At 57.1% G+C, this 25,199-nt stretch overlaps 2 protein-coding genes across 3 annotated transcripts in view; one reads left to right on the top strand and one right to left on the bottom strand.

The window, feature by feature from the left end:
* VSTM2B (V-set and transmembrane domain containing 2B) overlaps positions 1-25,199 on the bottom strand; it is a 26,987-nt gene continuing 1,788 nt past the window's right edge. Inside the window, exons 3-5 of one of the 2 annotated variants that reach the window (XM_087421894.1) lie at positions 24,578-24,602; positions 22,696-23,176; positions 1-620 (exon numbers count right to left, since the gene is read on the bottom strand). In XM_087421894.1, the coding sequence (XP_087278020.1) occupies positions 532-620; positions 22,696-23,176; positions 24,578-24,602 (595 nt within the window). In that variant the 3' untranslated portion in view covers positions 1-531. The remainder of the gene's footprint in view (positions 621-22,695; positions 23,177-24,577; positions 24,603-25,199) is intronic. The other variant, XM_087421895.1, reaches the window with a different exon arrangement.
* LOC147912926 (uncharacterized) overlaps positions 23,872-25,199 on the top strand; it is a 16,213-nt gene continuing 14,885 nt past the window's right edge. The window contains exon 1 of the transcript XR_015549527.1: positions 23,872-25,048. The gene's annotated coding sequence lies outside the window, so the exon portion shown is untranslated. The remainder of the gene's footprint in view (positions 25,049-25,199) is intronic.

A 25,199-nucleotide genomic window follows, 5' to 3' on the forward strand; every position in this document is an offset into this window, starting at 1 on the left:
TCTGACTTTGTTTTCAATCTTTATTTAAAAATAAATATTATTGACAGTGAATTTTAATTATGATAAGATGTATCTTTTTTTAATCAAAATGTCTCAAAAGAAATAATTTACTTGAATTAAAAAAAAAAAGCCCCCAAAGAAAAAAGTAAATAAAAAAAATTCCTAAACACAATAATCTACTAAAAATATTTCGCTTTGTCAGAAAGGCTTTGACCAGACATTTTTACAGAGTCTCCTAAAGACAATTGCTCAACAGTTCGTGCAAAATGAAGACCTGGAGGAAAAGTTTAGAAAAGAAAAAGACATTGAAGTAGAGAGATCACTGATCCCATGCACACTGCAGGGTCCAGACTCCAGCTTATTTGGAAACTAGATGCATTATTTTAGGTGTTCTACGTTTGTGTAACTTCCCCAAAAATAGGATTTATTTATTTTTCACGTGGACTTTCTCATGCTTCTCTCAGTCTGTCTGTGTCCATCTGGCGACGCAGTCCTCAGCGGGGTCGGGGCAGGCCGGCGCTGCTGAGTCCGTCAGTGCCCCACCAGCAGGCCGAGGAACTTATGCAGGGCTAGCAGGAGCAGCGACAGGAGGGGGTCTGTGGCGGAGCTGGGGCCGGTGCCTGCAGGGGACAAGAAACCGGCACGGTCAACGCCTCATTCACGAGAACCCCGCAGCCCTCCAGCAGCCAGGAGGGGAGCCTTCCCATGGCCCGGGCCTCTCGACCCCAGCACCCAGCTGGTGCATCCCTGTAATGATAAAGAATTTTGCTGCTGCTCTTTGTCATTTACAGCACGTTTTATTGTTTTCTTCGCTATTTGTTATTTGTAATTTGTTATTTACACACGCTGTAGGAGCTTACCGTGATCAAACACAAGGTGCCCCTGGCCCAGAGAGGACTGTGCTAGATTGTAGATCTAAAGTCCAAATGATTATTTTATTTGAATAAAAAGAGAGTATGCTCCCTCTCCACACCTCCCTGCCCCCAATACCATGCTGCAAAGCGCCCACAGCATTTAAGGCCCAGCTTCTCCCCTCCTCCAGGAAGACTCCATGATTGCACATGACTCCAACCCCTCCAACTCCGGCCTGCACCGCACAGCTTAGCATTCACAAACGCCCGTCTTAGGCATCCCGATGTTTCTTGCGAGTCTTCTTTCCACCCACTGTCAGTCCAGCCCGCGGGGAAAGTGGGGAGCTCAGAAATCCCTGGTTGGTGGAGGTGGGTGGGCTAGGATCCCTGAGGAGTGACCCGAGCACTGTTCTGGTGGGAGGTCACTACCACCTGCTTCTCCAGTGTGGCCCTAACTCGGGCCCCTGGCCTGCCACTAGGACGGTCACACTCGTGCCTCCATCCTGCCTCACCTGGGCTGCCCGCCCAGAGCCCCATCTGTCTGTCATCAGGGTCTCCATCTGTTGGAAGGCCTCCTGTGCAGCTGGGGGGAAAGCGCACCCATGAACCCCAGGCTTCTCCCTGGGAAGGTGGCATGCTCCCTCCAGGGTTATTGAGAGGAGGCAGTGCAGAAGGGCTGCACACGCCCCATGGTGCTGTTCAAATCCTGGGGTCAGGGTCACTGCTAACTTGCTCAGAATCCGGCTGCGTTCATGGAAAGTTTCCAGCCCCTCCCTGCTCACCTGCGCCACCTGGAGGCCCCTCTCGTTCTTCACCCCACCCAGCTGGCTAGGCCGGAGCTCCGCCCTGGGAGGAGAGACGCAGGGGCCCTCCCTGTGCCAAGCAGATGGTTCAGAGACAGCGGCCGCCTCCACTTAGCTGCCCTCGGGAGCCGCTGCCAGGCCAGCCGGATCTGTGGCTTTCCTTACAGGGCCAGGACCGAACCCATGACCCCCTCCTCTCTCCAGGTGGGAGAGCCATCAGTCTCTTCTATGCAGTCATTTCCCCCAATCTCGAATCATTTTCCCTCTGGCGATAACTGTCTGTGTCACGGAGTTCACCTCCCGGGCCCCAGGCTCTCCTCTGTGAAAGGAGTTGGGGGACAAATGATCCAGGGGCCATTCCGGCCTGAGACGCCAGGATTCCATCTGTCCGTTTTGGGAAACACGGGCTGTGTTCAAACACCCGAATGGAAAGGGGAGGGAGGCCGTCCGCTGTGCACTCGGTTCTGAGCCCCGTGGTGAAGCGGGAGGACAGGGCCAATCCCGACAGGCTAACCCTCCCCTCTGGATATTAACTTCTCACACAGCCGTCACTCCTGGCCTCCTGCAGCCTGGCCCAGCTGACAGCTCGCCTCTTGCCATCCGTCGGCGGGAAGGACCAGGGTGTGGTGGTCACTCCAAAGACCCGGGTCCTCCCTTGCTGCTCCTCGCTGTCACGCATCCCTGGGAAGGACGAGGGTGGACGCGCTGACAGACGAGCTGGTGGATGGCCAGGTGCCTGGGCGGAATTCACCAAGGCTCTGGGGCACGGAAAACAGGGATGCGCTGCCTCCGGGCGCACAGGGCTCATGTGGCCAGACCCGGCCCATTGGTCTTCCCGGCTCCCGGCTCGGATCTTGATGCTCCTGCAAACCCCGACACTCAGGCAGGTTTGGGCGAGACAGAAACAGCGGCCCAAGCGTTTAGAAGTGGAGGTAAGTGTGCAAGAGAACTGCCGACCTTGAAGGTACGCAGGGCAGGAGGGACGGCAGATGGGCCGGTGAGCCAGCCACGGTGGACACAGTGGCACCGTGGGCGGAGGAGACTGAGGAGAAAGTTTAATTTGCCTCCAAATGCTGCTGACTGGTCTTTTCCACGGTTACAGTCTTACCTACTCACATTTAAAAGTTTTAAAATTGCACAAGACTTTCAAAAGTCCTTGGATTGAAACAACCAGACTGCCACTCTGTGCTGGGCCGGAGTGGGGGTAGCAGGGGCTGGAGGGCTGGAGCGGTGGCTCCCGGAGGCCAATGCCTGGGGGGTGGGCACCAGGACCTGTGGTGTCTTTGCTGGTGGAAGTCTACAGGGGGTAGCCAGGGTTTGGCTGCTGGGTGGCACCTCATCCTGTCCCTGGCTGAGCATTGCCATAGAGGGGACCCAGGGAGGCAGTGTGGGGCAGCAGGCTGGCACCCAGAAGATGGGTTAAGGCCCAGCCCTGCTGCCAGCTTGCTGTATGACTCCGGGCAACACTCTTCCCCTCGCTGGGTCTTGAGTCACCATGCTCCATAAAATGGGGATGTGCATATGCTCGGCTTCATAAAATTAATTTTTTTTTTTCACTTAAGGAAGATTAGCCCTGAGCTAACACCTGTGCCAATCTTCATCTTTTTTTTCTTTGTGAGGAAGATCAGCCCTGAGCTAACACGCGTGCCAATCCTCCTCTGTTTTTTTGCTGGGGAAGACCGGCCCTGGGCTAACATCTGTGCCCATTTTCCTCCACTTTATATGGGACGCTGCCACAGCATGGCCTGACAAGCTGTGTCGGTGCGCGCCCGGGATCTGAACCCCGGGGCTGCCAGTAGCAGAGCGCACACACTTAACTGCTACACCACAGGGCTGGGCCCTCCATAAAATTAATGTGCATGGCATGTCTCATAGGGTTGGGGTCCAGATTAAGCAAGATCATAGTGGCAGATTGTAAAAATGGCCACACATCCCCCTCCCCCATCTCCTGCCCCAGCCTCCACACCCCGTGACAGTGCCCTCCTACACTGACTCAGGGCTTGGCCACGTGACTTGCTTCGGCCAATGAAGATCATCGAATGGGAAGCAAGCAGAGGCTTGGAAGGTGCTTGTGCGTTGAGGTTTGCCCTTTCTCCATGGCTCTTGGAACCCACTGCCGTGTGACCAAGACTGGACAGCCCGCCACAGGACCAGCCATGCAACGCCCTTGAGGTCTCTCTCAAGCAACCAGCCCCCACTGAGCGGGCAGCTGACACAGATGGAGGCCTGAGCCTACCCAGAGACCAGCAGAAGAGCTGCCCGGCTGACCCAGAGAATCACGAGCTACATGAAAGGCCATGGTGTCACCAGGGCCACTGAGTTTTGGGCCCCTTGTCACACAGCAAGGCCAGTTGATACAATCAGGTACACAAAAGTGCCTCGGAGGCCAGTGCCACGCACACAGACATTACAGGAAAGGGCAACACAGAGACTTTCCTGAAGACGATGGAGAAGAACGACTTTTGGGGATTGTCCTTCTCTCCAGAGGAACATTCTCCACCTAGAACAGGCAAGGCAAACTCTCTCCAACCATTTGTCTCAAGGCAGACAGACATCCCCGGATCTTCGGGGAAAGAGAACCAGGTTTTGGAACTTCCTGGGGCATCACTCATCGGATATCCAAACATTCTTGCGGTTTCCCAAATGAACTGGCAGAGCAAGGAAGACGGGCTTCCAGGCTGGCCTGGAGAAAGGGGGTCCTCACACCAGCATGGCGTAGAACTCAGGAGTCTGGCAGCCTGGTCCCCCTCCCCACGTGCTGTCTCCTTGTGGGGAGACTGTGCCTGTGCCTATCTAGCACGGGCTGCTGGGCCCCCCAGCATCTGCCACCCCCTCCCTGTCCTCACTGTTTACTGGCTCGAGCAGGACTGCCCACTGCTGTCTGGGATCACCCTGACCCTCCAGGGCAGGGCCGAGAGGGGGCCTTTGGCTCAGCTGGGGTAGGACCTCCTATCTGGCCTCTGACCTCCTTTATTGCAGGCCGTGGAGACGCCTGTGTCCCTGGGACATGGAGGCTGCCGTGTCAACAACGCTGAGACCCCCACTCTTTATGGACTTCCTCCTTTCCTAAGGAGGCCCAGGAAATGCACTGGAACACGCAGAAGCTCATTTGTCACGGTGAAAATCAGGCTGCTGGCAAGGTGAGGGAAGCCCTCCGACAGAACAGTAGCTAACTCACTCTTTATATTAAAGTCTCACCACTTTGCTCATGACTCCTAAAGAAATCAAAGCTGCCTTGGCCCTGAGAGTACTAACGTGTGTCATTTAGAGGGTGAGACATGCCACAGCCACGTAACAGGCTCCCACAGACCCAGTGGGCACCCACCCGTGGGCACCGCAGAGGTGTCCGCCCATGTGGCTTCTGCCTGGGGAATCCCGCTTCTCCATTTCCCAGCAGTAGCAGAATCCCGAAGGCCCCGTCAGAAAGCAACACAGAACCTCTGAGGCCACTCAACGCTCGTGGTGAAAGTGAGGGAGGGGGCGTCGCTCGGGCCATCCTCTGGGACGCTCGCTCTGTCCACTCTGTGAGCCAGGCTCCTGGGGGAGGCGGGGTGTCGGCTGGTCACCCCGCTCCGGCCTGGACTCCGGCCTGGACTCCCACAGGCGTGGGAGTACGGAGAGCACTGCTCCCACTCTGCGGGCATTAGCATCACGGTGAGCCACTCCTCAGCTGACCGGCGGGGACAGCTAGCCAGGGCAGCCACTGCCCTCCCATCCCCTGTCTGCCCGCCCTCTAGGATCACGGATGGTTCCCTGGGCCTCGGGGGTCCCTGCTGGGGTCTGCAGCATGTGTCCTGTCAGCCGTGGACAAGAGAGAGCCGCAGCCCCGCCCTGTTGAGGGCTGAGGGGCTGCAGACCTGGCCAGCCCCATCGCCACGGCAGGCCTGCTGAGGGCCTGGGAGCTGCAGCTGAGGGGCGGCCTGGGCCAGGGGTTTGCAAACAGTGCCCCTCAGGGTCCGGGGCGATCTGTGGGGTTGCTCAGAGGCTGCTTTTTTGTTTTTCTATAGCTTAAAAATTAAAATTTATTTCCGGTTTGAGAAGAGTGAGTAAAATTCAGATACATTTGAGGCCTGGCTCTATCCGTAAAAACAGATCACAGGCCAGTTGTGGCTCGTGTGGCTGGGTGAAGTTGAAGGGTCACTGTGCCAGTGACGCCGCGATGCTTGGCCTCACCCCCCCAGCTGCACCGGAACATTCACATGTCGAGCACAGGTAGCCAGAGAAGTAGCCCCATCTCAGTGGACAGAGCCATGGCACCAGCAGGCGAGGATGTCCCAACGTAAGGACTCTGAGGAGGGTCTGGAGGATGGGCCCCTCCTCCGTGTCAAGCACAGCAAGGCCACTTGCATGTGTTCTGGATTTTGTGCTGTTCTAACACGTCTTTTAAATAAAGGCTTCTTGGCTAGAAAAGTTAGAAAACCGAGGGAGAGCCCTGGCGGAGGCCCTTTCAGCACTGATGTCAGTGCTATTCCTTCTCCCTGTGGCTGAGTCTGAGAACGAGAGAAGAGGGCCAGCCCCAAGTGACGGCCACCTGTGCTTGGCTGGCCTTTATGGGCTGGACCTGGAGATCCATTTAGCTGTGGGGATGGAGGCCTGTCCGCCTGGGGTAGCTGGGAATGGCCTGACTCTCACCCCTGGTCCCCATCGCTGGCCGGGCCCCTGCCGTGTCCAGCTCCATCCTGGGCCCACGCTGTGAGTACAGCAGATGACCAAGCCCTGGCTGAAGGGGAAGGCTGCCTGTTGAGCATCCTGGGGCTGTGTGCAAGGAGTTTCTCTCTGGGTTGGCAGGGGCTTGTGGAGTTGAGCAGAGCGGACACTTAGGAGTCCTCCTGGCCACAGTCAAGCACCATGCCTCTGTCCGTGGGGGAGACGCGCACTATCCAGGCCTCTGTCCGCGGGGGAGACGCGCACTATCCAGGCCTCTGTCCGCGGGGGAGACGCGCACTATCCAGGCCTCTGTCCGCGGGGGAGACGCGCACTATCCAGGCCTCTCTCTGCGGGGGAGACGCGCACTATCCAGGCCTCTCTCCGCGGGGGAGACACGCACGATCCAGAAGCACCAGGCCAGAGCCAAGGGCTGCGCCAGGGGCACTCCTGGAGGCTGGCTCTCACTCTTCTGCACCATTTCCCCACCTTCTCCATCCCTGCCTCATGGACACAAAACACCATCCCCTACAGTGCCCAGAGGCAAGGTAAAGGCACGAAGGGGCCACTCGAGGACTCAGTCTACTCTGCGAAAGGGTCTGGCTTGGTGCACGCAGAGTCTTAAAAATTGTAAACTCCAATCTCACACGTAAAACTTAGGAGACTCGTACATAAAAGCACAGAGTTGAGTGTCTACCTTGTGCCTGCTCTTCCACCAAGCTACACGACCAGCAGCTGCTCTTCTCAGCAGGAATCTCCCGCCCTCAGCTCCCACCAGACCCCCAACCCAGGCCCGGGGTGGCTCTAGTTACCTCCCGGGCCCCTGGCGCAGTCGGGTCTCCCTTCGTCCAGCCCGCCTCGTTCATCTCCACCACCCAACCTGGCCCTTCGTGGCTGAGTCTGCAACCTCTGAGCCTGCCCTGGTGTAGGATCCAGGAGGCCAGGCTTTCGTCCCACTGTTGACCCTGTGCTGCCATGTGACGACGGGTGACTGCCCGTCACTCTGACATTCCTGGTTTCCTGATGGCCACCGTGCCTGCCCCACCCTGGTCTCTGCCCTCCCCTGGACGCTGCACCAGCCACAGCTGAGTGGAAAGATGTAACCTTGCAAGGAGGCTGCTTCCCTTGTTGACATGTTAATTAAAGCCTCTTCACGGATATTTATTCAAAGGGAGTTGGCGAGGAATAACTGAGCACTAACAGAATTGGGTAGAATTAATTTCTGCCATAAAATTAATGTGTGTTGGTAACTAGGGCAAAAGCTAGGAGCACTCATTGCGGTTGGGTTTGAAAGGAAATAGAGATATTTGAAAGAAAAGTTGAGAGGGGACGCGGAGGTGCGGTGGGGCAGATGAGATGTGGGTCCCTCAGTCCTGTGTTGATCCCGCTGGCCCGTCCTGCCTGGCCCTGGGCAGCTGGCCCCTGGGTCTGAAAACAAGCTGTCCCCCTGGCAGGGACAGCACATCCACCGGGGGCGAGGCCCACACGGCAGCCTCAGTGTCAGGCAGTGGAGAAGTCCGAGCGCTCCCCCGGGGCGAATGGGGTCAGAGGCAGGTGTCGCACGGCCATTGTAGCCATTCCTTGCAGCGCCCTCTCTCCCCCGCCATGCCCGGGTTCAGGCTCTGCTCTGTCCGGTCACAGCAGTGACCTCCTGGAGCGTTCTCCTGCCTCCCTCTGCGCTCACCTCCCTCCACACTCACCCGGAGAGCTCTCCCCAAGGTGCGGATCCTCTGATGGGCCCTCTGCGCACAGGAGGAAGAGGCACCATCTCAGAGCCACAAGGCAGCCTTCTCCATTATCCTCCCCACAATCTCCCCCTTGCTGCTCCCCTGCCAGAAGCTCTGCGCCCCAGTCCCCATCCACCGTGCCCTGCGAGCACCTCAAGCTCACCCGACAGAACACTAACCCCTCCTTTTCCTTTGTCTGGGTCTGACCTGTGCCTTGAGCCTGGAACAACTGCTGCCTCCCCCAGGAAGCCCTCCCTGAGCACACAGGCTCAGAGCGCTTGGCACAAATGTCTATGCTGTTCCTGTGGCCCTTTGCCTCTGCCCCTTCTCCCTCCGTCCCATGAACACCTTTCTCACCACATGTCCTACCTCTCCAGCCACCACGGTGGAAGCCCAGGCGCCAGAGGGCTGGCCGCAGGCCTCCTCTCCACTGACCCCAGTAAGCGGCGCCCCCCCCACAGCCAGGAATGGTGGTCTGGTGTTGGAGCTGATGACCCCAGCCCGGCTCAGACAGACAGAGCCAAACACCGTTAGGATAACAACAGCAAAGCTCGCTGGCTCTCGTAGGATGAGGCACTGTCACAAGTAGGTTACAGGAAATCCAGTCCTTGTAACTGTAGGAGTTACTATTTTCATCCCTATTTCACAGATGGGGAGACAGATCCAGAGAGGTGAAGTGACCTGCCCAAGGCCTAGGGTTGCCAGGTAACATACAGGACACTGGTGAAATCTGAACTTCAGAGAAACAGTGGATAATTTAAGTACACGTAGATCCCAAATATCGCACAGGACACACTTACACTAAAATGTTGTTGGTGGTCTACCTGAAATTCAAATTTAACCAGGTGTCCTCTATATTTATTTGCTAAATCTGACAGACCCACCAAGGCCACACTAAGATAAACGGCAGATCGAGCCTTGAACCCAGACAGTCTGGCTTCTGTCCTCACCCCTGCCCACCATGCATACCACCTCTCAGGGCCGAAGAACAGGAGCTCTCCTTCCCCAAGGGCCTCGGCCTGACCCTGGCCCCAGGCTGCTTCCAAGGGAGAGGGCACGGGGTGAGAGTTTTTTCTGTATCTGAACATTCATAATGGCTTGCTTTGTTGCTAGCTTCTTTCCAGCTTCCCATTTCTTTTGAAATGAGATCCTGCCCCAAGCGATCCGTTAATGGTGTCACTTAATGAAAATGGTAAACGGGCCTTTCCCTGTGGTCAGGCGGCTGGTGCTGGCAGGGCCGGGGCAGCCCCGACCACACTGAGCATTCAGGTGCCCCTAGGTGGGGGTGGTGGGGGGCCTCCTCAGAGCCAGGCCCAGTCCTCATGGGGGGGTCCAGCACTGCCTGTCCAGACTCTAAGCTTTGAGGCTGCTGGGTGCTAAAGGCATGTGGTTCTCAGTTCTTAGAACCAAGAGAATTCTCTCCTTAACTGTCTCAGTGGCTTCAGGAGGTAGGAGCTGTTTTCCCCTGTCACACGTGAGACCCAGCGAGGTTAAGCGACTTGCCTAAGGCTGCACAGCGGGCAGGCAGTAGAGAAGTCATCTCCAGTGACTCCTTGGTACCTGTGACTTGAGTCCAGGCTCCTTAGCCTCCTGGAAGCTCTTTCTGACCCCAGCCCGTGGACAGTTCTGCCTCGCCTGCCGCCACACTGCTTCAAGTTCCCCCAGCTCCAGGCGAGCTGGGCTGCGCAGGGAGGCAGCGCGTGCCCACGCTGTCCCGCCACCAGGCCTTTGCTCATGCTGTCCCCTTTGATAGACAGCACTTCGCTGTGCTCTCTGGCTGCCCAGAGCCCACCTCTCCAGCCCAGCCCAGAGACCCCCGGAAGGTGCCCTCCAAGACAGCTCCAGTCTGTCTGCTTCTGCCACACCCCCCCGGCCAGCAATTGCCCCAGCTCCCCCGTCTGGTCCTTTAACCTCCTTCCCACACGTCAGCTCTCACCTGACGGGCTCCCATGGCCACCGACCCCAAACAGCCAGAGGCCAGAGTGCCCTTTGCAGAGGCAGAGCACACATCACCCCCTCCCCGTACCACTTCATCTCTGGTGAAGACGTGCCTCCTCACCTGCCCCCGCCCCACCTTGTACCCCCAACCCTTCCTCCATCCACACTGCTCACCCCGTGCCCTCCCACTCCCCGCGGGGTCCCAGGGCTCCCTTCGCCCTACAGGCTCCAGGGCGAGTTCCATCTCCTCTGGGCTGTGTTAGGCCGTGGGGAGTTACCTCCTGATCCTGTCTCCTCTGCCAGGGCGGGGTGGGGGGAGGCCCCGTCACCCAGCACCCTGCCCGCACCCCGTGACGCTCACCCAGTATTTGCGGAAGGACTGAACGGACGTCTTTCTTAGGTGTCCCCAGCTGTCTAAGCATCCACAGTGCACCAGACAGGGGCCGGATGCTTCACACTGGAATCTCATCTTTAATCTCAAATACAAGCCGGAGGCCGGTCCTTCCACAGGGACCTGGCCTCTCACCTGCCCAGGACCCTGTGCACACGTCTCTTTTTCTCAATTTCACCATTTTACCTTCACTTTCTCTTTACTCCAATTGCTTCATTAAAACTTTTTGTTCTATTATGTCATGTGCAGCTTTATAAGTCACTTCAAATTCTTCTCTTAGAAAGAGGCATATATGTATATATTTTATATAAAATATATATTCGTATACTTTATATAATTTGCATATCTATATATCTGTATATTATATAAATATTTGGACTATATCAGTTGCTTTTAAATCTTTTAAAGCAGTAGAACCCCTTTATCAAGCTAAATGCTGCACGGAACCCCGATATTCCAAACCATTAGAAGCAGAACTGCTCGAGTTGAAACTGGGGGTAGGGCCGGAGGCCCACAGTTCCAAGGAACCCAGTTTGGGAACCACTCACTGGAGGGTCTGTAGGGCCCTTCCAGATCTAACACTCATGGACTGATGCTGAGTGCTGGTGTGCCCATTACACAGGTAGGGGCTTCAAATGAGTGGACCCTGCCCCTCCTTGGGGCATCCTAGCCCCCTTTAAATACCACTTGTCCCCTCCATAGCTTTTGTATCCCATGAGGCAGTGTGTGTCCCAGACCCCCTGGGTCAGGCGCGCAGTGGGCACTCAACGCCCACTCAATGAAGGCTGTTCAGTGTGCGGGTCCAGGCCCCAGTCTCCTCGTCCTGCTCAGCGGAATGTGGCCTGGCCAGGAAGAAGCAGGCAGGACAGACCTGAGGCCCGAGGGCCTGGGGGAAGGCTGCAGGTCCCTGGGGCCAGCGCAGCCGAGACACAACAGCAGTTCTCTCCTCTTGATTCCTCCTCGACAGTGCCGGGATATTTCTGTCTGTTTCACACCAAGGACTTTTCCTTAGAAATACAATTTTACTGAAAAGGTTAACACATTTTAATTGCCCAGGGATAGTGCTCTGAAAATTCTATAACACGTGCTCATTAAATAAAATTAGCACAGAGGAGCTGCCCAGGATATGTCACACATTAAAATATGACTCTGTGGACTAGAATAGTCATAAATTACTGCCTTGTGTATTTTTTGATACATTAGTCTTTAATGAGAACACAGTTATTCATTTCTCTACCGGGAGATTTGATTTTTTAAATGTTTAAAAAAATATATCTACATTAACTTTTATATGGACAATAGTTATCAAGTCTTGGCCTGGCTGCACCCACTAGACTTCCCAGCGTCCAGCAGATGGAGAGGTCTCCTACTCTCGCCCCTCACCAGAGAGTGTGGGAGGTGCCATCTGAAGGCTGAGTTAGGGAGCTGGGCAGGCTGGGGAATGGCTGTGTCCACTCGCCTGCCTGTTCCCTCCTGTTGTCTGGGGAGTGAAGGCAGAAGTGTGCCCCAGCATGGAATGCTGGGCCTAGCCAGTCTGTACCAAGCCACTGCCCGGGACCTTTCTCCTGTGGCCTCTTTCCTGGAAGATGTGGACTGAGTGTGCCGTGTTCAGGTGTGGGGAATGCCAACCCTAGGCACGCCTGCAGCCCCAAACCCACTCATCCTGCAAGGCCCAACTTGCATCCCGCATGCACCCATTTTCCCATCCACGTTTCATCCACATATCCACTCATCCTTCCTTCTGTCCCCCATTCATTCATCCATCCACCCATTCACATCCTGCCTTCCACCCACACACCAGCTACTTGTTTTTCCACAGATTCCCAACTCACTCATCCTTCCATCCATCCACTCATCTGCATGTCCACTCAACCTTCCATCCATCCACAATTCACACGTCCATACTCATCCTTCCATCCATCCACCCATCCATCCATCCATCCATCCACCCACCCACATATCCACTCACCCTTCCATCCATCCACCATCCACACATCCATATTCATCCTTTCATCCATCCACCCACCGATATGTGCACTCATCCTTCCATCCACCCACCCATCTACTCATCCTTCCATCCATCCACCCACCCATCCATCCACTCATCTTTCCATCCATCCATCCACCCACCCATCCACTCATCCTTCCATCCATCCATCCACCCACCCATCCACTCATCCTTCCATCCATCCATCCACCCACCCATCATCCCCTTATCCTTCCATCCATCCACCCACCCACACATCCACTCATCCTTCCATCCACCCACCCACACATCCACTCATCCTTCCATCCATCCATCTACCCTACCCACACATCCACTCATCCTTCCATCCATCCATCTACCCACACATCCACTCATCCTTCCATCCACCATCCACATGTCCACACCTCCTTCCATCCATCCACCCACCCAATTACATGTCCACTCATCCTTCCTTCCACCCATTCCCTATATCCTCATTCATCCAGTCACATGTCCTTCCCTTCACTCACCCGTTAGATACTTGTTTTTCCACCCATCTGTCCATCACACCACCCATCCATCCAAACAGTCCAAGCTCCACCATCTCTTGGCTGGATTACTGCTTCTAAAGTGGTCTCTCCATGTCCACTCTGCCCCGACCTCTCCAATCTCCACAAGGCAACCAGAGTGTCATTTCCAAAAGCATCATGCCCCACCACCCACTCGCTCCCTATCCCATTGCCCTTAGGACAGAGCAAAGCTCCCATCCTTGTCATAGGGCCTTACAAGGTTTGACCCCTGAACTCCTCTTGACTTAATTTCCCCTGGTCCCTTGCTTGCTTTCTCTGCCCCAGCCATAGTAACTCTTTGTCACGCCTTCACACTCCCCTGCTCCTTCCTGCCACAGGATCTTTGCACATACTGTCCCCTCTTCCTGGAAGGCCCTACCCTCTCTCTTTACAGAGCCAACTCTTAACTATCTTCCAGATTATGGCTCAAGTGTCACTCCCTCAGGAACCCTTCCTTGACCAGGTCAAATCCCCTATTTTTAACTCCCATAGCCCATGGGTCTCTCCTTTACAGCACCAGCCACGGCTGCAGATTTCCATTCACCACGTGATATTTGATCAATGTTTGTCTCTCCCTCTGTCAGACTCTTGGGATCTCATCGGTCTCATTTACATTGCGTCCTCAGTGCCTAGCACAGTTCCCGCACGTAACAGATGTTCCACAGACATTTGTGAATGAATGAACGAACGAACTAGTGCCAGGCCCAGTGAATGTGGGGTAGTGGGGATACGGACAAGAATCGGGCCTGCCTTCCTGGGTGCCCAGCCAGACACCCACTCCAGGACAAGGAGGGAAATACTGGGGACCCCGAGACAGCAGTGGGGCACTTTTGGGGGCTCAGGATGGATGAGACCCCTTTGGCTGCAGGGTCAGAGAAGCCTTCCTCACTCTGTGAAGCGATCCCCCACTACCAGCGCACCCCGGCCCCACCTTTCTGAGCCCTGAGTTCATTCTCAGAGCACCCCTGCTTGGTCTGGCCACAGAGCCAGACCGGCAGCTCCTCCCTGTGGCTGGGTCTACCTGACGCTCCGGGCAGCCCTGTCCCTTGGCCCTGGCCCGACCAGAGAAAGTTGGCCAGGAACCCCCTCCAGCTCAGGATGAGCCGTGACGTCAGCTCCCTCTCCCCTGGGTTTATTCAAGATCCTTCCTCTGCACCTGGAGGCATTTGTGTGACAATCGACTGTAATAAAAGTCGTATAAGGAGACTGACATGGCAGCGGTCTTTCCTGGCTTAAAGAAAACTGTGACTTCCTCCCCAGAAGAGCTGATGGGCAGGGCGCCGGGGTCAGCACAGGGAGAGGCTCTCTGTCTTTGGAGATATGCATTAAAGGTGGGTGGACCTCCTTCTCAGAAAGCCTGAAGTGGGCTCTCTGTGCTGGGTGGGTAGCAGGCTCACGTGGGGTGTGGAGATGTGTGGTTGGGCGGAGGGGTCCTGGCTCTAGGCCCTGCATGCAGCCGCTCATGCTCCCAGCCCCTCCCCACGGCGGTCTTAGTCCCACCTTCTCCCCACTGGTTTCTGGGGGCCAAGCAGCACTTTTACTGGCAGTCATCAGGCACAGTGAGCCACAGCGAGGGCATCTGGGCAGGGTGTGAACACAAAAAGCAAGGCACAGGAGCATACGTGCAAGGGCCAGTGCATGCCCCAGCTCCACACTGCCTGTGCCCATCCCTGCGGGGCACCAGGCTTCCCCACACAAGCGGCTCCATCTCGTGGGCTAAGAGTCCCCGTGAGCGGACACCAGACACCTCCTCTCCAGTCCAGGCCTGTCCTGGAGGCTCTTTGGCTACTTGACCATCACCGAGGGGCTTGTTCTTTCTGCTCCCTTCTCGCATGGAGACGCCCTTGTCTAGTGCTGCGAACTCCAGCCTCTCCTCAGAACCCGGCTTCCTTGCCAGCTGAAGGGCCCACCTCCTCCCAACACAACGACCTCCCCGCTGAGGGCGGCCTGTACAACCGGGAAGTGAGGCCAGGCACGACCCAGGGGCACAGCCGGGCCCACGGGCAGGTGCACAGGTGTGGTGGTGTATCCTGTGGGTGGAGCACGAGAACCACAATCAGCTTGTCCTTGCTCACCAGGGAGCTCCTGACGCATGAACATAGCCACAACCAGGCAAGGACGAGGACGCGGCACCATCCCCATTTCCTACCCCCTCGAAATGGCACGGAGAGAGAGCACGACAGCAGCAAGTGGCCGAGCCATTGCAGTCCAACAGCACTTTCTGTGCTGAGGCTCCCCCAGCTTCCTTCCGCCCCCTTGAGCTCCATGACGCTCACATCATATGCAGAGGGAGACTGCCTCAGCATGAAGCCTCAGATAGGAGCACACTGTCCAGCCACTGGGCCTCATGGAACGATCCTGGACAGTCAGCCAACACCCACGATAGGGAGCAGGGAGCGACGGAGCAGGATTCGAGTCCCAGCAGTCGGACTCACGTGGAGAATGAGAAGTGCAGTAATGACAGAGGGTAAGAAGAAGAAGGCACGCACGGTGAGTCCCGAGCGGCCTAGAAATAGGGAGGATTTGTTGGCATTCCAACCCTGGCTTGCCTACAAGCCAGCCGCCCGAACAGAGAGGAAGACTGAAAAAGTCAGGAGGAAGAACGAGATGGCTGGAAGAGGCAGTGAGCATTGTAACCTCCTCCTGAACTATTCTCAGCCTCTCTCCGGTTTCTGCTTCCAGATCGGGCAGCTCCAACGAGGACCGGCCTTGCCTAGGTCACTTCCTGGCCTCGCCCCTTAACGGGCACCAGGTGTCCCGCTGGGTGACTCAGGAGGTGCTCTCTTTACAGAGTGGTCTGTCCCCCATGGCAGCCGTTCTGGTCTGGCAAGGTGGTCACTTCTGAGCTGGACGGAGCAGAGCCCAGGGGCATGGGTGAGTAGGTGGGTGGTGGCTGGGGACAAAGCTTCTGAAGTGTGCACGTTGGCTCTTTTTGTGCAGACACAGGTGCCCCAAACACTCGCCTTGAACCACAGAAGCTAGTCTGAAGTGGTTTTGGTATTTCAGCCCACAGAGCAGTAGTGATGGAACAGAACAACCAATAACTCCCAGAAATGGCTCACCTGGGAAAGCGAGCTCAGGGATCAGGCTCCACGCGGCCCGCTGCTCAACAGTCCTCTCACGGGGGCCACGGGCCGGAGAGCAGGCTGCTAGGGGCCGGCTGCTGAGCACCTACTGCAGCTGCTCTGTGGCTCGCTCCTTGAGAACAGCTAAACCCTGAGCAGAGGCGGCCAACCCAGCTGATCCATCTTGGTGTCTATAGCACACCTTCCCCAGGAGCACCGAAGCCACCAACAAGCGGGTTCATTGCCCCAGAAGCCCCACCCCAGGAAGGAGGTTTGTCATCCTTCACGGGAACAGGTAGGGACCGGGGAACAGGGGCTGGGCCTGTTAGCTTGCAGCCTTACGCTTCCCTACAGCCCTGACATGGCGGAGTGGACCTTCCCTCTGCTCTGGATACGTGTTTCCAAGAGATGCCTGGAAATAGTCAGCAAAGCACTGGGGAATAACAAAGATACTTTTTTCTCTGTGCCGCAAAGGTGTCTTAACACTATGCTGGCATCTCCCATAAAGCTCAGGGGCTTAGACCACAGCTGAGCCCTCGCCACTGTCCACATGGGACAGAAATAATCAATACCGTATTACAAAAGCACTTGACCTCGTTCATCCCCACGACGCTTGGGGAATTCTTAATATTCAGAGCTTTAAAAATGTGCGCGTAGTGATTTAATGAGAAGCTCCTTGGTGGTTTGGCTTCCGGTGACATTTAGAAAGGCTGGCTCTCTGCTCTTCTCGTGCGGCTGCCCCCCTAGCTGGGCAAAGGGTCTGGGCGCCAGGGAGGGACTCTGACGAAGTGAGGCAGGAGGAGTTACAGAGAACTGCAGAGAGGAGGGAGACCCGTGAGATGTGCCCGTGACACACAGTGAGTACTCAGGAAAAGGCAAGTGTTATTATTGGTCATATTACAACCCATAGTGCAGCTGTTTTATCCTTAATTTGGGGTCTCCCTGAAGCTGAGAGAATGGCTGTGCAGTAAGCAGACTGACCACTCAGTGACGGACAAAGGCCATTCCACTTGGTGTGACTTGCTCAATCCACAGGGCACGGGGTGGGGAGGGAAGACAAGGCCTCCAGAAGCTTTCCCAGGATTGATCTAAGCAGGAGGACAAAGCCCCAGGTGCCTCTTTCAAGCCTGAAATCACACACCGCCTACAGGAAGCCTCCTCTGACTGCCTCAGCTGGATTAGGGCTACCCTCCCTTGGGACACGTGCTCACACAAACAGCTTTGTCCTGGAGTCACATGGGTGCCCTTGACGCCCCTGAGCTGGGACCCTGGCTGCCATTGCTGGTCCTGCTCATGGCAGGCATGTGACTGGCTGATGAGGGAGAGGATGCCTTGTAGCTGACAATCACACACGGGTGTGCTGCTGTTGGTGATGACGAGGGCGTCTCCTGCCAGGTGTGAGGCTCAGCCACTTCCTTCATGAGATCCTTTCATTTTCTCTTCAGCATGCTGAGAGCCTCGCCCTCTCTTCTCTGGGGCAACTTTTGCCAGATTTGTTTCCTCCTTAATTATGATCCTCAGGTCACATCAGAGCTAGAGGGAAGAGTGGATTACTTAACGCGATTGGTGTTTGCGTCCTTGTGGATCTAGGGACATGGGGAGACCAGGTGACGTCTGCCTGGCCCTGCTGGCCTGGGTGGAGACTCTCCCCGCTGCACGGAGATTCTCTCGGGTCACGCTGGCACCATCTCCACCAGCTTCGTCATCCACCGGGGGCATGGGTCAAGAGCGAGTGCCTTCACCCTGCCCACAGCCCCCTTCCATCACCATTTACGGTTGCCATGGTGACACCCAAGGTTGCTCCCCTTGATGGCTTCCAGCAGTAAGAGCCTCTCTAAAGCCGCCACACCCACGGCCTTGGCTGTGGTTCTTTCATTATTAATTGAAATATTGAGAGTCAGGGCTCCGTGTGGGCACAGGCAGCAGTTTGCCACATACAGCGGCTCTCTGTAGGGGCCAGGGAGCCTCTCCTGGGAGCCGGAGCCTGAGGCTAATTAGAGGCTCACCTGCCATGGATCTCATCCCCAGGGCCCTGCAGAGGGGACTGTCTTGCCAACATACAAGGCACTCAGTTGCAAACTGTATTCTTTTGAGGCTGCACTCATCTTTACCATGGCGCGTTTCTTGCTTAGAAGTGTTTGTCTGGAAGATATTCTGTTTTGTTTTCTCTCTTTTTTTTTCTAGAAATGGCAACCAGCAACAAAGTGTTCATGAAAAATAGGTCAGTGTTCAGATTAATTAGGAGCCAGATTTACGAACGTGGCTAAGAAGGGGCCAGTCTCCTGTGTCTGCTCTGCTGGGCTAATCTGGCCCATGTTATTTTTAAGCACAAATACCAAAATGTCTCAGGACAAATGAGATATGAAATGAATGAGTTTTTGCACATAGACTTTTAGTGCCAATATGCGTTTGGCAAATGTGCATTGAGCAAGTACGGGGCACAGGAAGGGCCTTCTGGCCTGGCTGCGCAGTAGCTAGAGGATGATGATTCGAGTAAGCCCCCCTCTTTCCTGGCATTACCAACGTAGCTCCCTTAAAAACCAGAGCACCGCGGCGTTGTCCGGACTTCTCTGACTTTCTTCCAGGAGCAAGCGCTTCAGGTTGACAGTCTGGGGAGGTGGGCTGGGCCATCTCTGAAGTTGCCAGCCTGAAATAGTCAGTGTCCTCTCGACCCAGGCCTGGGATGACCCTCTTTAATTAGAAGCTCAGCTCTGGGTTTTTCCTGGACTTGGGGTGGAATCCAGCTTCCTCCTTCTGGGAGCTGGGCTATTCCCTCGTCCCCCAGACCCCCATCTACCTTTCTCCACTCTGCTCTGAGCCCCTGGAGGCTGGCCTCTATAGGCCACATCACCTGGGTGCCCTTGCCCTCGGCTCCCAGGAGGGTTTGGCTAATGGGAGGCCCTAATAGGAGACTGGAGGGCAGGGGGAGAGTGAGGCCCTTGCTGGGCCACTGTGGGTCGGCTGTGTCCCTCTACCAAGGCCACAGCTCCTGTCAGGCAGGCCTCTCCACCCAGCTCGCCTCCCTGGGTTCTGTAACTGCCCCTCCTCTTGTCCCTCCAGGCCAGGGGTGCCGATGGCTCCCACTGCAGCTAGCCCTGGGGGCTGGCACTCATCTTTGCTGGCTGCCCTAACCTTGTCCACGCCTTTAAAAGTACTCCCCATCGCCTCCCCTCCATGACCCTGTTTGACTGTCCCATCCGCTTTGCCACCATCCTGATGGATACACTCTGCAAACACGCTTGACTGTTAACCAAGTGGCAGCAGTCCTTCCTGGTCCCCTCCCCCTCAGCTGCCAAGAACAGTGAGCCGGAGAGGCCAAGTCTGAGGCTGCCACCTCCAGCCCCTTCTTGGGCTCACGCTGTTGGCAGCTCTGAGCCATCAGCTGGCCGGATGCATTACAGGGAGGCTCTGCAGGACGGAGTACTGCTCAGCGACACAGCCCTACAGAAAGGTTATTAATGCCTGCCACCCAAAGCACATTCTGCAGGCTCCACCCCACCGACAGCCCACAGCCTGGGTGGCCTTGGGTGGTGGGGCGAGATGGGACTCTTAAGACGGCATGGGGCCCTCCTTGGGATCAAGGCCATTTGGGTACGTTTGTGGATTGGTGGTCATCCAACCCACTTCATGCCCAGAGTGGGACACAGAGGCGTCCAGAGCACAGTGACACTCCCAAGAGCTTCACCTGGAGAGCGAAGGACAGGCTATCTGGTCTTCCAGCTGAAGGCCCATCTTCCCGGCCTCCCAAAGGGGAACTGGAGAGAAACTTGGGGTTCTTTCTGAGATGTGTCTGCATGCTTCCTGGCCTGTTCTGTAGCTAGCAAGGGTTTTGGGGTGACAGAGACCTTAGGGGCCACCATACCCCTTAGTGGCACTGCCCTGGCAGCCCTGGTGGGAGCCCAGTTGGCTGTGCCTTCTGGAGGGAAATGAACACCACCTCCCACCCCAGGCAGGGCAGAGGAGCCCCCTGCCTGGGCTGCTGCCCTGATCTGTGTGGGCATTAATCTGCTGCCCTGTGGCTGGCAGGTGCCTAAGGCCCCACCCACTGGGAGGTCCCGGGCACTGTGCCATCAGAACTGAACTGACCTGAGGACCTCCAGATCTTCCAGAAAGAAGGGCACTGCCCATGCCACCTTCTGCAGATGGGTCCCCTTCTGGGGGGACGAGCAGCCCTGGAGCCCCTTGTGGCCAGCCCAGAGACTGGACCCGACCAGTCACGCCAGCCTCAGTTGGGCTCAGGGGCCAGGCTCTGGCCAGGTGGAGAGGGAAATTCAAGCAGGAATGAGCTCGTGATCTTGGCCTCATCAACATTTTTGTGAGCACTACCATGTTCACGCTCAAAGATCTCTTTCACTCGGCACTTCCTTGACCAAAGCCTTTAACAGTCCCTCTGGGTTTCACTAGGCATTCAAGTCCCTCCTCAGCTTGGCCTCCAACTGCCAACCACTCAGCTTTATCTCTCCCACCCCTCCTCTCTGGCCACAGCACGTAATGGCCATGGTGATAATAAGGAACATTTACACAGCAATTTCCATCCTGAGGTCCCTCTGAGGTCAGAGATTACCATGTCTATTTTACAGATGAAGAAATACGTTCAGAGACGTTAAGCCACTTGCCTAAAGTCACACAGCCAGTAAGTGGTGGAGGCATAGCTCACATCTGGGCTTCTGCCTTCCAAGTCCTCTGCTTTACTGCTTTCCTCACGGTCTGTGGAACACCCCAGAGGGCTGTTCCAGCCTGAGACACAAATGCGGACTTGCTGGGGTCCAAAGGGTTGGGGCAGAGGGTCTTCTCTTCATCAGCCAGCATCACCTAAGCCACTCACCACAAGTCAACCAGCACTTTTGCAGCACACCCACTGTGAGCTACACAGAGATGGCCAGCTCCCCCCTGGATTCACACTCCCCTCCACCGTGAAGTGACAGGCTGGAGCACAGCTGCTAGGCCGAGGACCACAGTTTTCAGCCTGCCTTGCTTCTATGTTGGACCATGTGAGTGAGTCCTGGCCCATGGATGAGGGTGGAAGTAATATTTACCACTTGTAGGCCTGGCCCTTAAAAACTTCCCTGGCCATTCTCTACACGGGTTTTTCTCTGAGGGAATTAAACCCTACCAACATGATTTGAGTGGCTACTTTCTCAATCTTCCAAGAGTGATACATACTCAGAAGCATTCTAAACGTGTTAGAAAGAAGCTGCTTCATTACATACACCATATGCCTCAGAGCACTAGGGCTCGGCTCTCTCAAGGAACCGAGGTGAGGGGAGCTTCTGTCCTCTCTCCCCTTGTCTGCTGGCTGTGTCGATGCCCAGAGCGACCTGGGGAGCCACTTGTTGAAGATGGTGGAGTCTCTGTCAGCCCGGACCCTGAATGACTACATGGAACAGAGACCCCCCCACTGCTTCAGAGCAGGACCTGATGTGAACCAGAAACAACACATTTGAATAGCGTAAGCCACTGGCATTTGGGGGTGTGTGAGCGCAGCTCGTGGGACCCTAAACTAACGCGGGGACAGAGGGCTCCAAGTCAGGTGGGGAGCTAGGAGCTGTGTGGGGAGAGACCCAGCTGACCCACCTTCCCCCACAGCCTTCGGGAAGTCTCGTGGGTCACTGCATGGAGCCCAAGAGGGACGAGGCCTCCAGACGCAGCCAGCAGCCGGGGCCACATGGAGGCGGCCCCACAGAGGGCGTAACTGCGTGAGAAACAACGGCCCTGACGTGGAAGACAGGGAATCTGGATGCCTGTCACCTCGGATTCCGCAGGGGAGCCCAGGAGCCTGCTTCCTTGACCAGCTGCTGGTGGCAGGTGGACTGCACTTCGAGAACCATGAGAACAGGACAGGACAGTGTGCCCTGTCCCACCGGGGAGGTGTATATGTCACCGTCCCAGAACCTACCTCCCATGCTGCAAGGCCAACATGCTCTCTGTGGGACTGCACCTCAAACAAGACAGGGCGAGGTTCAGAGAAGGAGTGACTTGCCTAAAACCAGACACAGGGAGTGAGCACTAGAGCTGAGCCCATCTCTAAGGCCCATTTTTGAGCAGGCAGGAGAAGGCGGGTACCTTGGGAGGAGGCACACACCTTCCACCCTCCAGAAACCCCAACTACTGCTAAGCAGCCCCTCCTGCCCCTGAGCTGCCTGCCCTGGCGGTCAGTCATTTTCACGACCTTCTGCTCTCTGACTCCCCTCTGTCCCTACCCCTCCAAGCCCTCCTGGACTCAGCCAAAGAGAACCAAGGCTACACAGTCAGCCCCCCACTCCAGCTTAGACAGAGGCTGTCTGGTCCACTAAGTCAGGCGATATCCAGACTTACACGGCCTGAGTTGGAACCACCTCCTCCCACTCTTGGCTGGTGCTAATGCCCACCCTCCAGGCGCTAAGGGCTCCAGGAGAAAAGCAAGCCAGCCACTGTTGGAGCACAGCTCCCAGTATCCAGTTTTCCAAGCTCAAGAGAGGGCTCCCCACACTCCAGCCTCATGTATACCCGGAGGTCGCCGGCAGGGCAGCCTCTCCTTCCTAAATACATGTCGTGAACGCTTCAAAAGGCCAACAATAAAAACAGGAAGACAGCAGGAAGAGAGCCCAAGTGAGGCTGCGGTAACGCGCCCTGGGCGCACCCGATTTAACCATGAGCGACTATGCGTACGCAGTGACCTGAGCGGGGCCGCCCCCCAGCGAAAGCCAGCAGGGCGTCCTCCCGCGGCCCCGCTAGCGCGCCCCTTCCGGCGCCCGCACTTACCCGAGCCGTGCCTCTGGCGCAGGAGGACCGCCTGGCTGGGTGGCCGCGAGGCTGACGAAGCTGCGGCTGCGGCCGCGACGGTGGTGGCGGCTGCGTGCGCCGCGGAGGCGGCATTGGCCTCGGGGACTCCGGGACCCGGGGCGGCGGGAGGGCTCCCAGGAGGCGGGCTCTTGTCGCCACGGCCGGGCTCGGAGGTGGCGCGGCCCGCGGCGTCGGTGGCGCCCACATTGTTGGCGCTGGCGGCGCTGGCGGGGCCGTGGCGACGCGGACCGCTGCTCTGAATGTGGGACACGGCCTCGGCGGCCTGCATGTTGGGCGGCGCGAAGCGCGAGAGCACGCGCAGCAGCGCCTGGGCCCTGTGCTCCTGCGTGTCGTCGTCGCTGTAGTCCGACACGCGGCACTCGTACACGCCCTCGTCCTGCCGCCGCACGGCCGACAGCCGCAGCCGGTGCGAGATGTCATTGCCCTGGACACGCACGGTCTGCAAGAGAGCGGGGGCTGGGGTCAGAGGCCGGATGGGCAGGCACGCAACCCGCTGTCCGGGCCAGCGCGATGCAGCCGCGCCCACCCCTGCCATTGCGCCCCCATGCCACAGCACCCCAAAACTTCTCGGACCCGGGTTTGACCATTATCAAGATCCAATTTTCCTTTCACCCCGTGTTTCCCCAGTGGCACGGGGATCCCAACTCTGACTGGACCCTGAGTCACCCTGCCCATTGCATTGTGCACCCAGTTCCCCATCATCTTAACCGAATGTCTCATGTTGCATCCCCCTGCCCACACAAACATACGCTTGGCATCTTCCCATAGCTTTCCCTTCGGAGCCGCAGAACCCGCCACACCGTCCTCCTGCCTGCTCCTTGGAGAAACCTCAGGCTCGGCTGGCCTCCTGTCACTAACGCTCTCGCCTCTTTCCCGAAGCACCGAGCTACAACTGACCGCACTGGCTCTGAGGCATGGCCTTAGGTCCGGCCCTCCACCTCTACTCGCACCAGCGTTCCTTTATTCTAGAAGCCGGAGGGCCTGGGTGGTGTCTGAAAGAAAGCCGTCCTGCCTTCAGAGTTCACATGCATACCTGCTCCCGGGGCCCCGCCCTTCGCAGCTAACCCCTCAGCCTCCCAAGGAGGCAGGCGGCGCTGCAGCCGCTGCCAGAGCCCCTGGCTCCTTGCTACATATGAACCGGCCTGAAGCTGCCGACGAAGCGCTCCTCCCCCGAGGCCTAGCGGAGACGCGGGGTAGCAACAGGCTTGTGGCCCTCAACAAGCACCCAGGGAACCCTCACCTCTCAACCGAAGCACGAGGAGGCCCTGGTCGTCTCTGGACCCTGATACCTCCACGCTCCAGCTGGGAAAGCCTGAGCGCATCTCCTCCCTGAGTTACCAACCTCACCACCCTGGCCCTGCAGGACTGCCCCCCTTCCGTCTCAGCGAGCCCACAACCCAGGCCGAGGAGAGGCGCCAGCGGAGGGCGCCGCCTGGTCCCCAGGAGTGTGTGGGGCGGGGGTGGGGCCCACACTCCGGAGCCCCGGTGGCGGCCAGGGCGAGAAGCCGCGCGCTCGGGCTGCTGGGAGACATGCCAGCAGAGCAGAGGCGAGCCGGCGCGCAGCGGCCTGAACGCGCCGTCCGGACGAAGGAGAGCTTTACAGGTGAGCGCAGAGCAGAGAAAGGAAATTCAGGGCTGCGACCCATGATTTACACAAAAGAGAACCCGATCCTGCTACCGGCGGCAGATGGCGCCCCGACACGCCAAGCAGCCACAATGCAAGGCTGCGAGCAGGGCCCTACACCGCAGGGCCGATGAGCCTTTCTAAAAGGGAGGAAGCTGCCGGGCGCGAAGCGGCCAGAAGGGGTCTCCCGCGGCCCGCGCTGGGCTCCACACTTACGCTGATTTTAGTTGCATCCTTATTTGTTACCTAAAATGCAAAGAGGGAGAGAGAGACAGAGACATTAGGATCTCGGCCTTCAAGCTCTTCAAGCTTGGGGAACTCAGATGCGCCTCCGGCAAGGGGACCCTCCGCGGGCGGGCTGGGACTCGAAACCGCTCAAGATGTGGCTGGGGCTGAGGGCACGAAGGACATCAGGATTTCCAGGAGTTTTACCCGGAAAGAAGCAGGGCTTGGAGCTAGCAAGGTGCCTGGCCAAGACGGGGCTGCCTTAGAACACGTGCCGGCCAAAGAGGGGAGGCTGGATTGCCACCGGGGTGGGAAGGAAGGCCCATCTCCCTCCCGCAGAGCATCCTCATTCCCTGCTGTGTTTCGCTAAACCCTGTGAAACGCTGGATGGAGAGACCGGTGGACAGAACACAGTGGGAGTCGTGAGCAGTAACTCCGGGTGGGACCCTGGGTTGAGGGGAGGTAGGTGTGTGTGCCTGTGTTATTGTGTATGTAAGAGACTGTGCCTTAAGGGGCAGAGGGGCAGTGGGGGCCCTCCCTCTGTGGGGGCTGGAGGTGACCTGCTGGCTTCTCTGTACACGGTGCTCTGCCAGCCTCTGGAACCCAGCCCAGA

The sequence above is a fragment of the Ceratotherium simum genome, chromosome 33 (genome assembly GCF_057802395.1).
Source record: "Ceratotherium simum simum isolate JZ-2026a chromosome 33, ASM5780239v1, whole genome shotgun sequence".
NCBI lineage: Eukaryota > Metazoa > Chordata > Mammalia > Perissodactyla > Rhinocerotidae > Ceratotherium > Ceratotherium simum.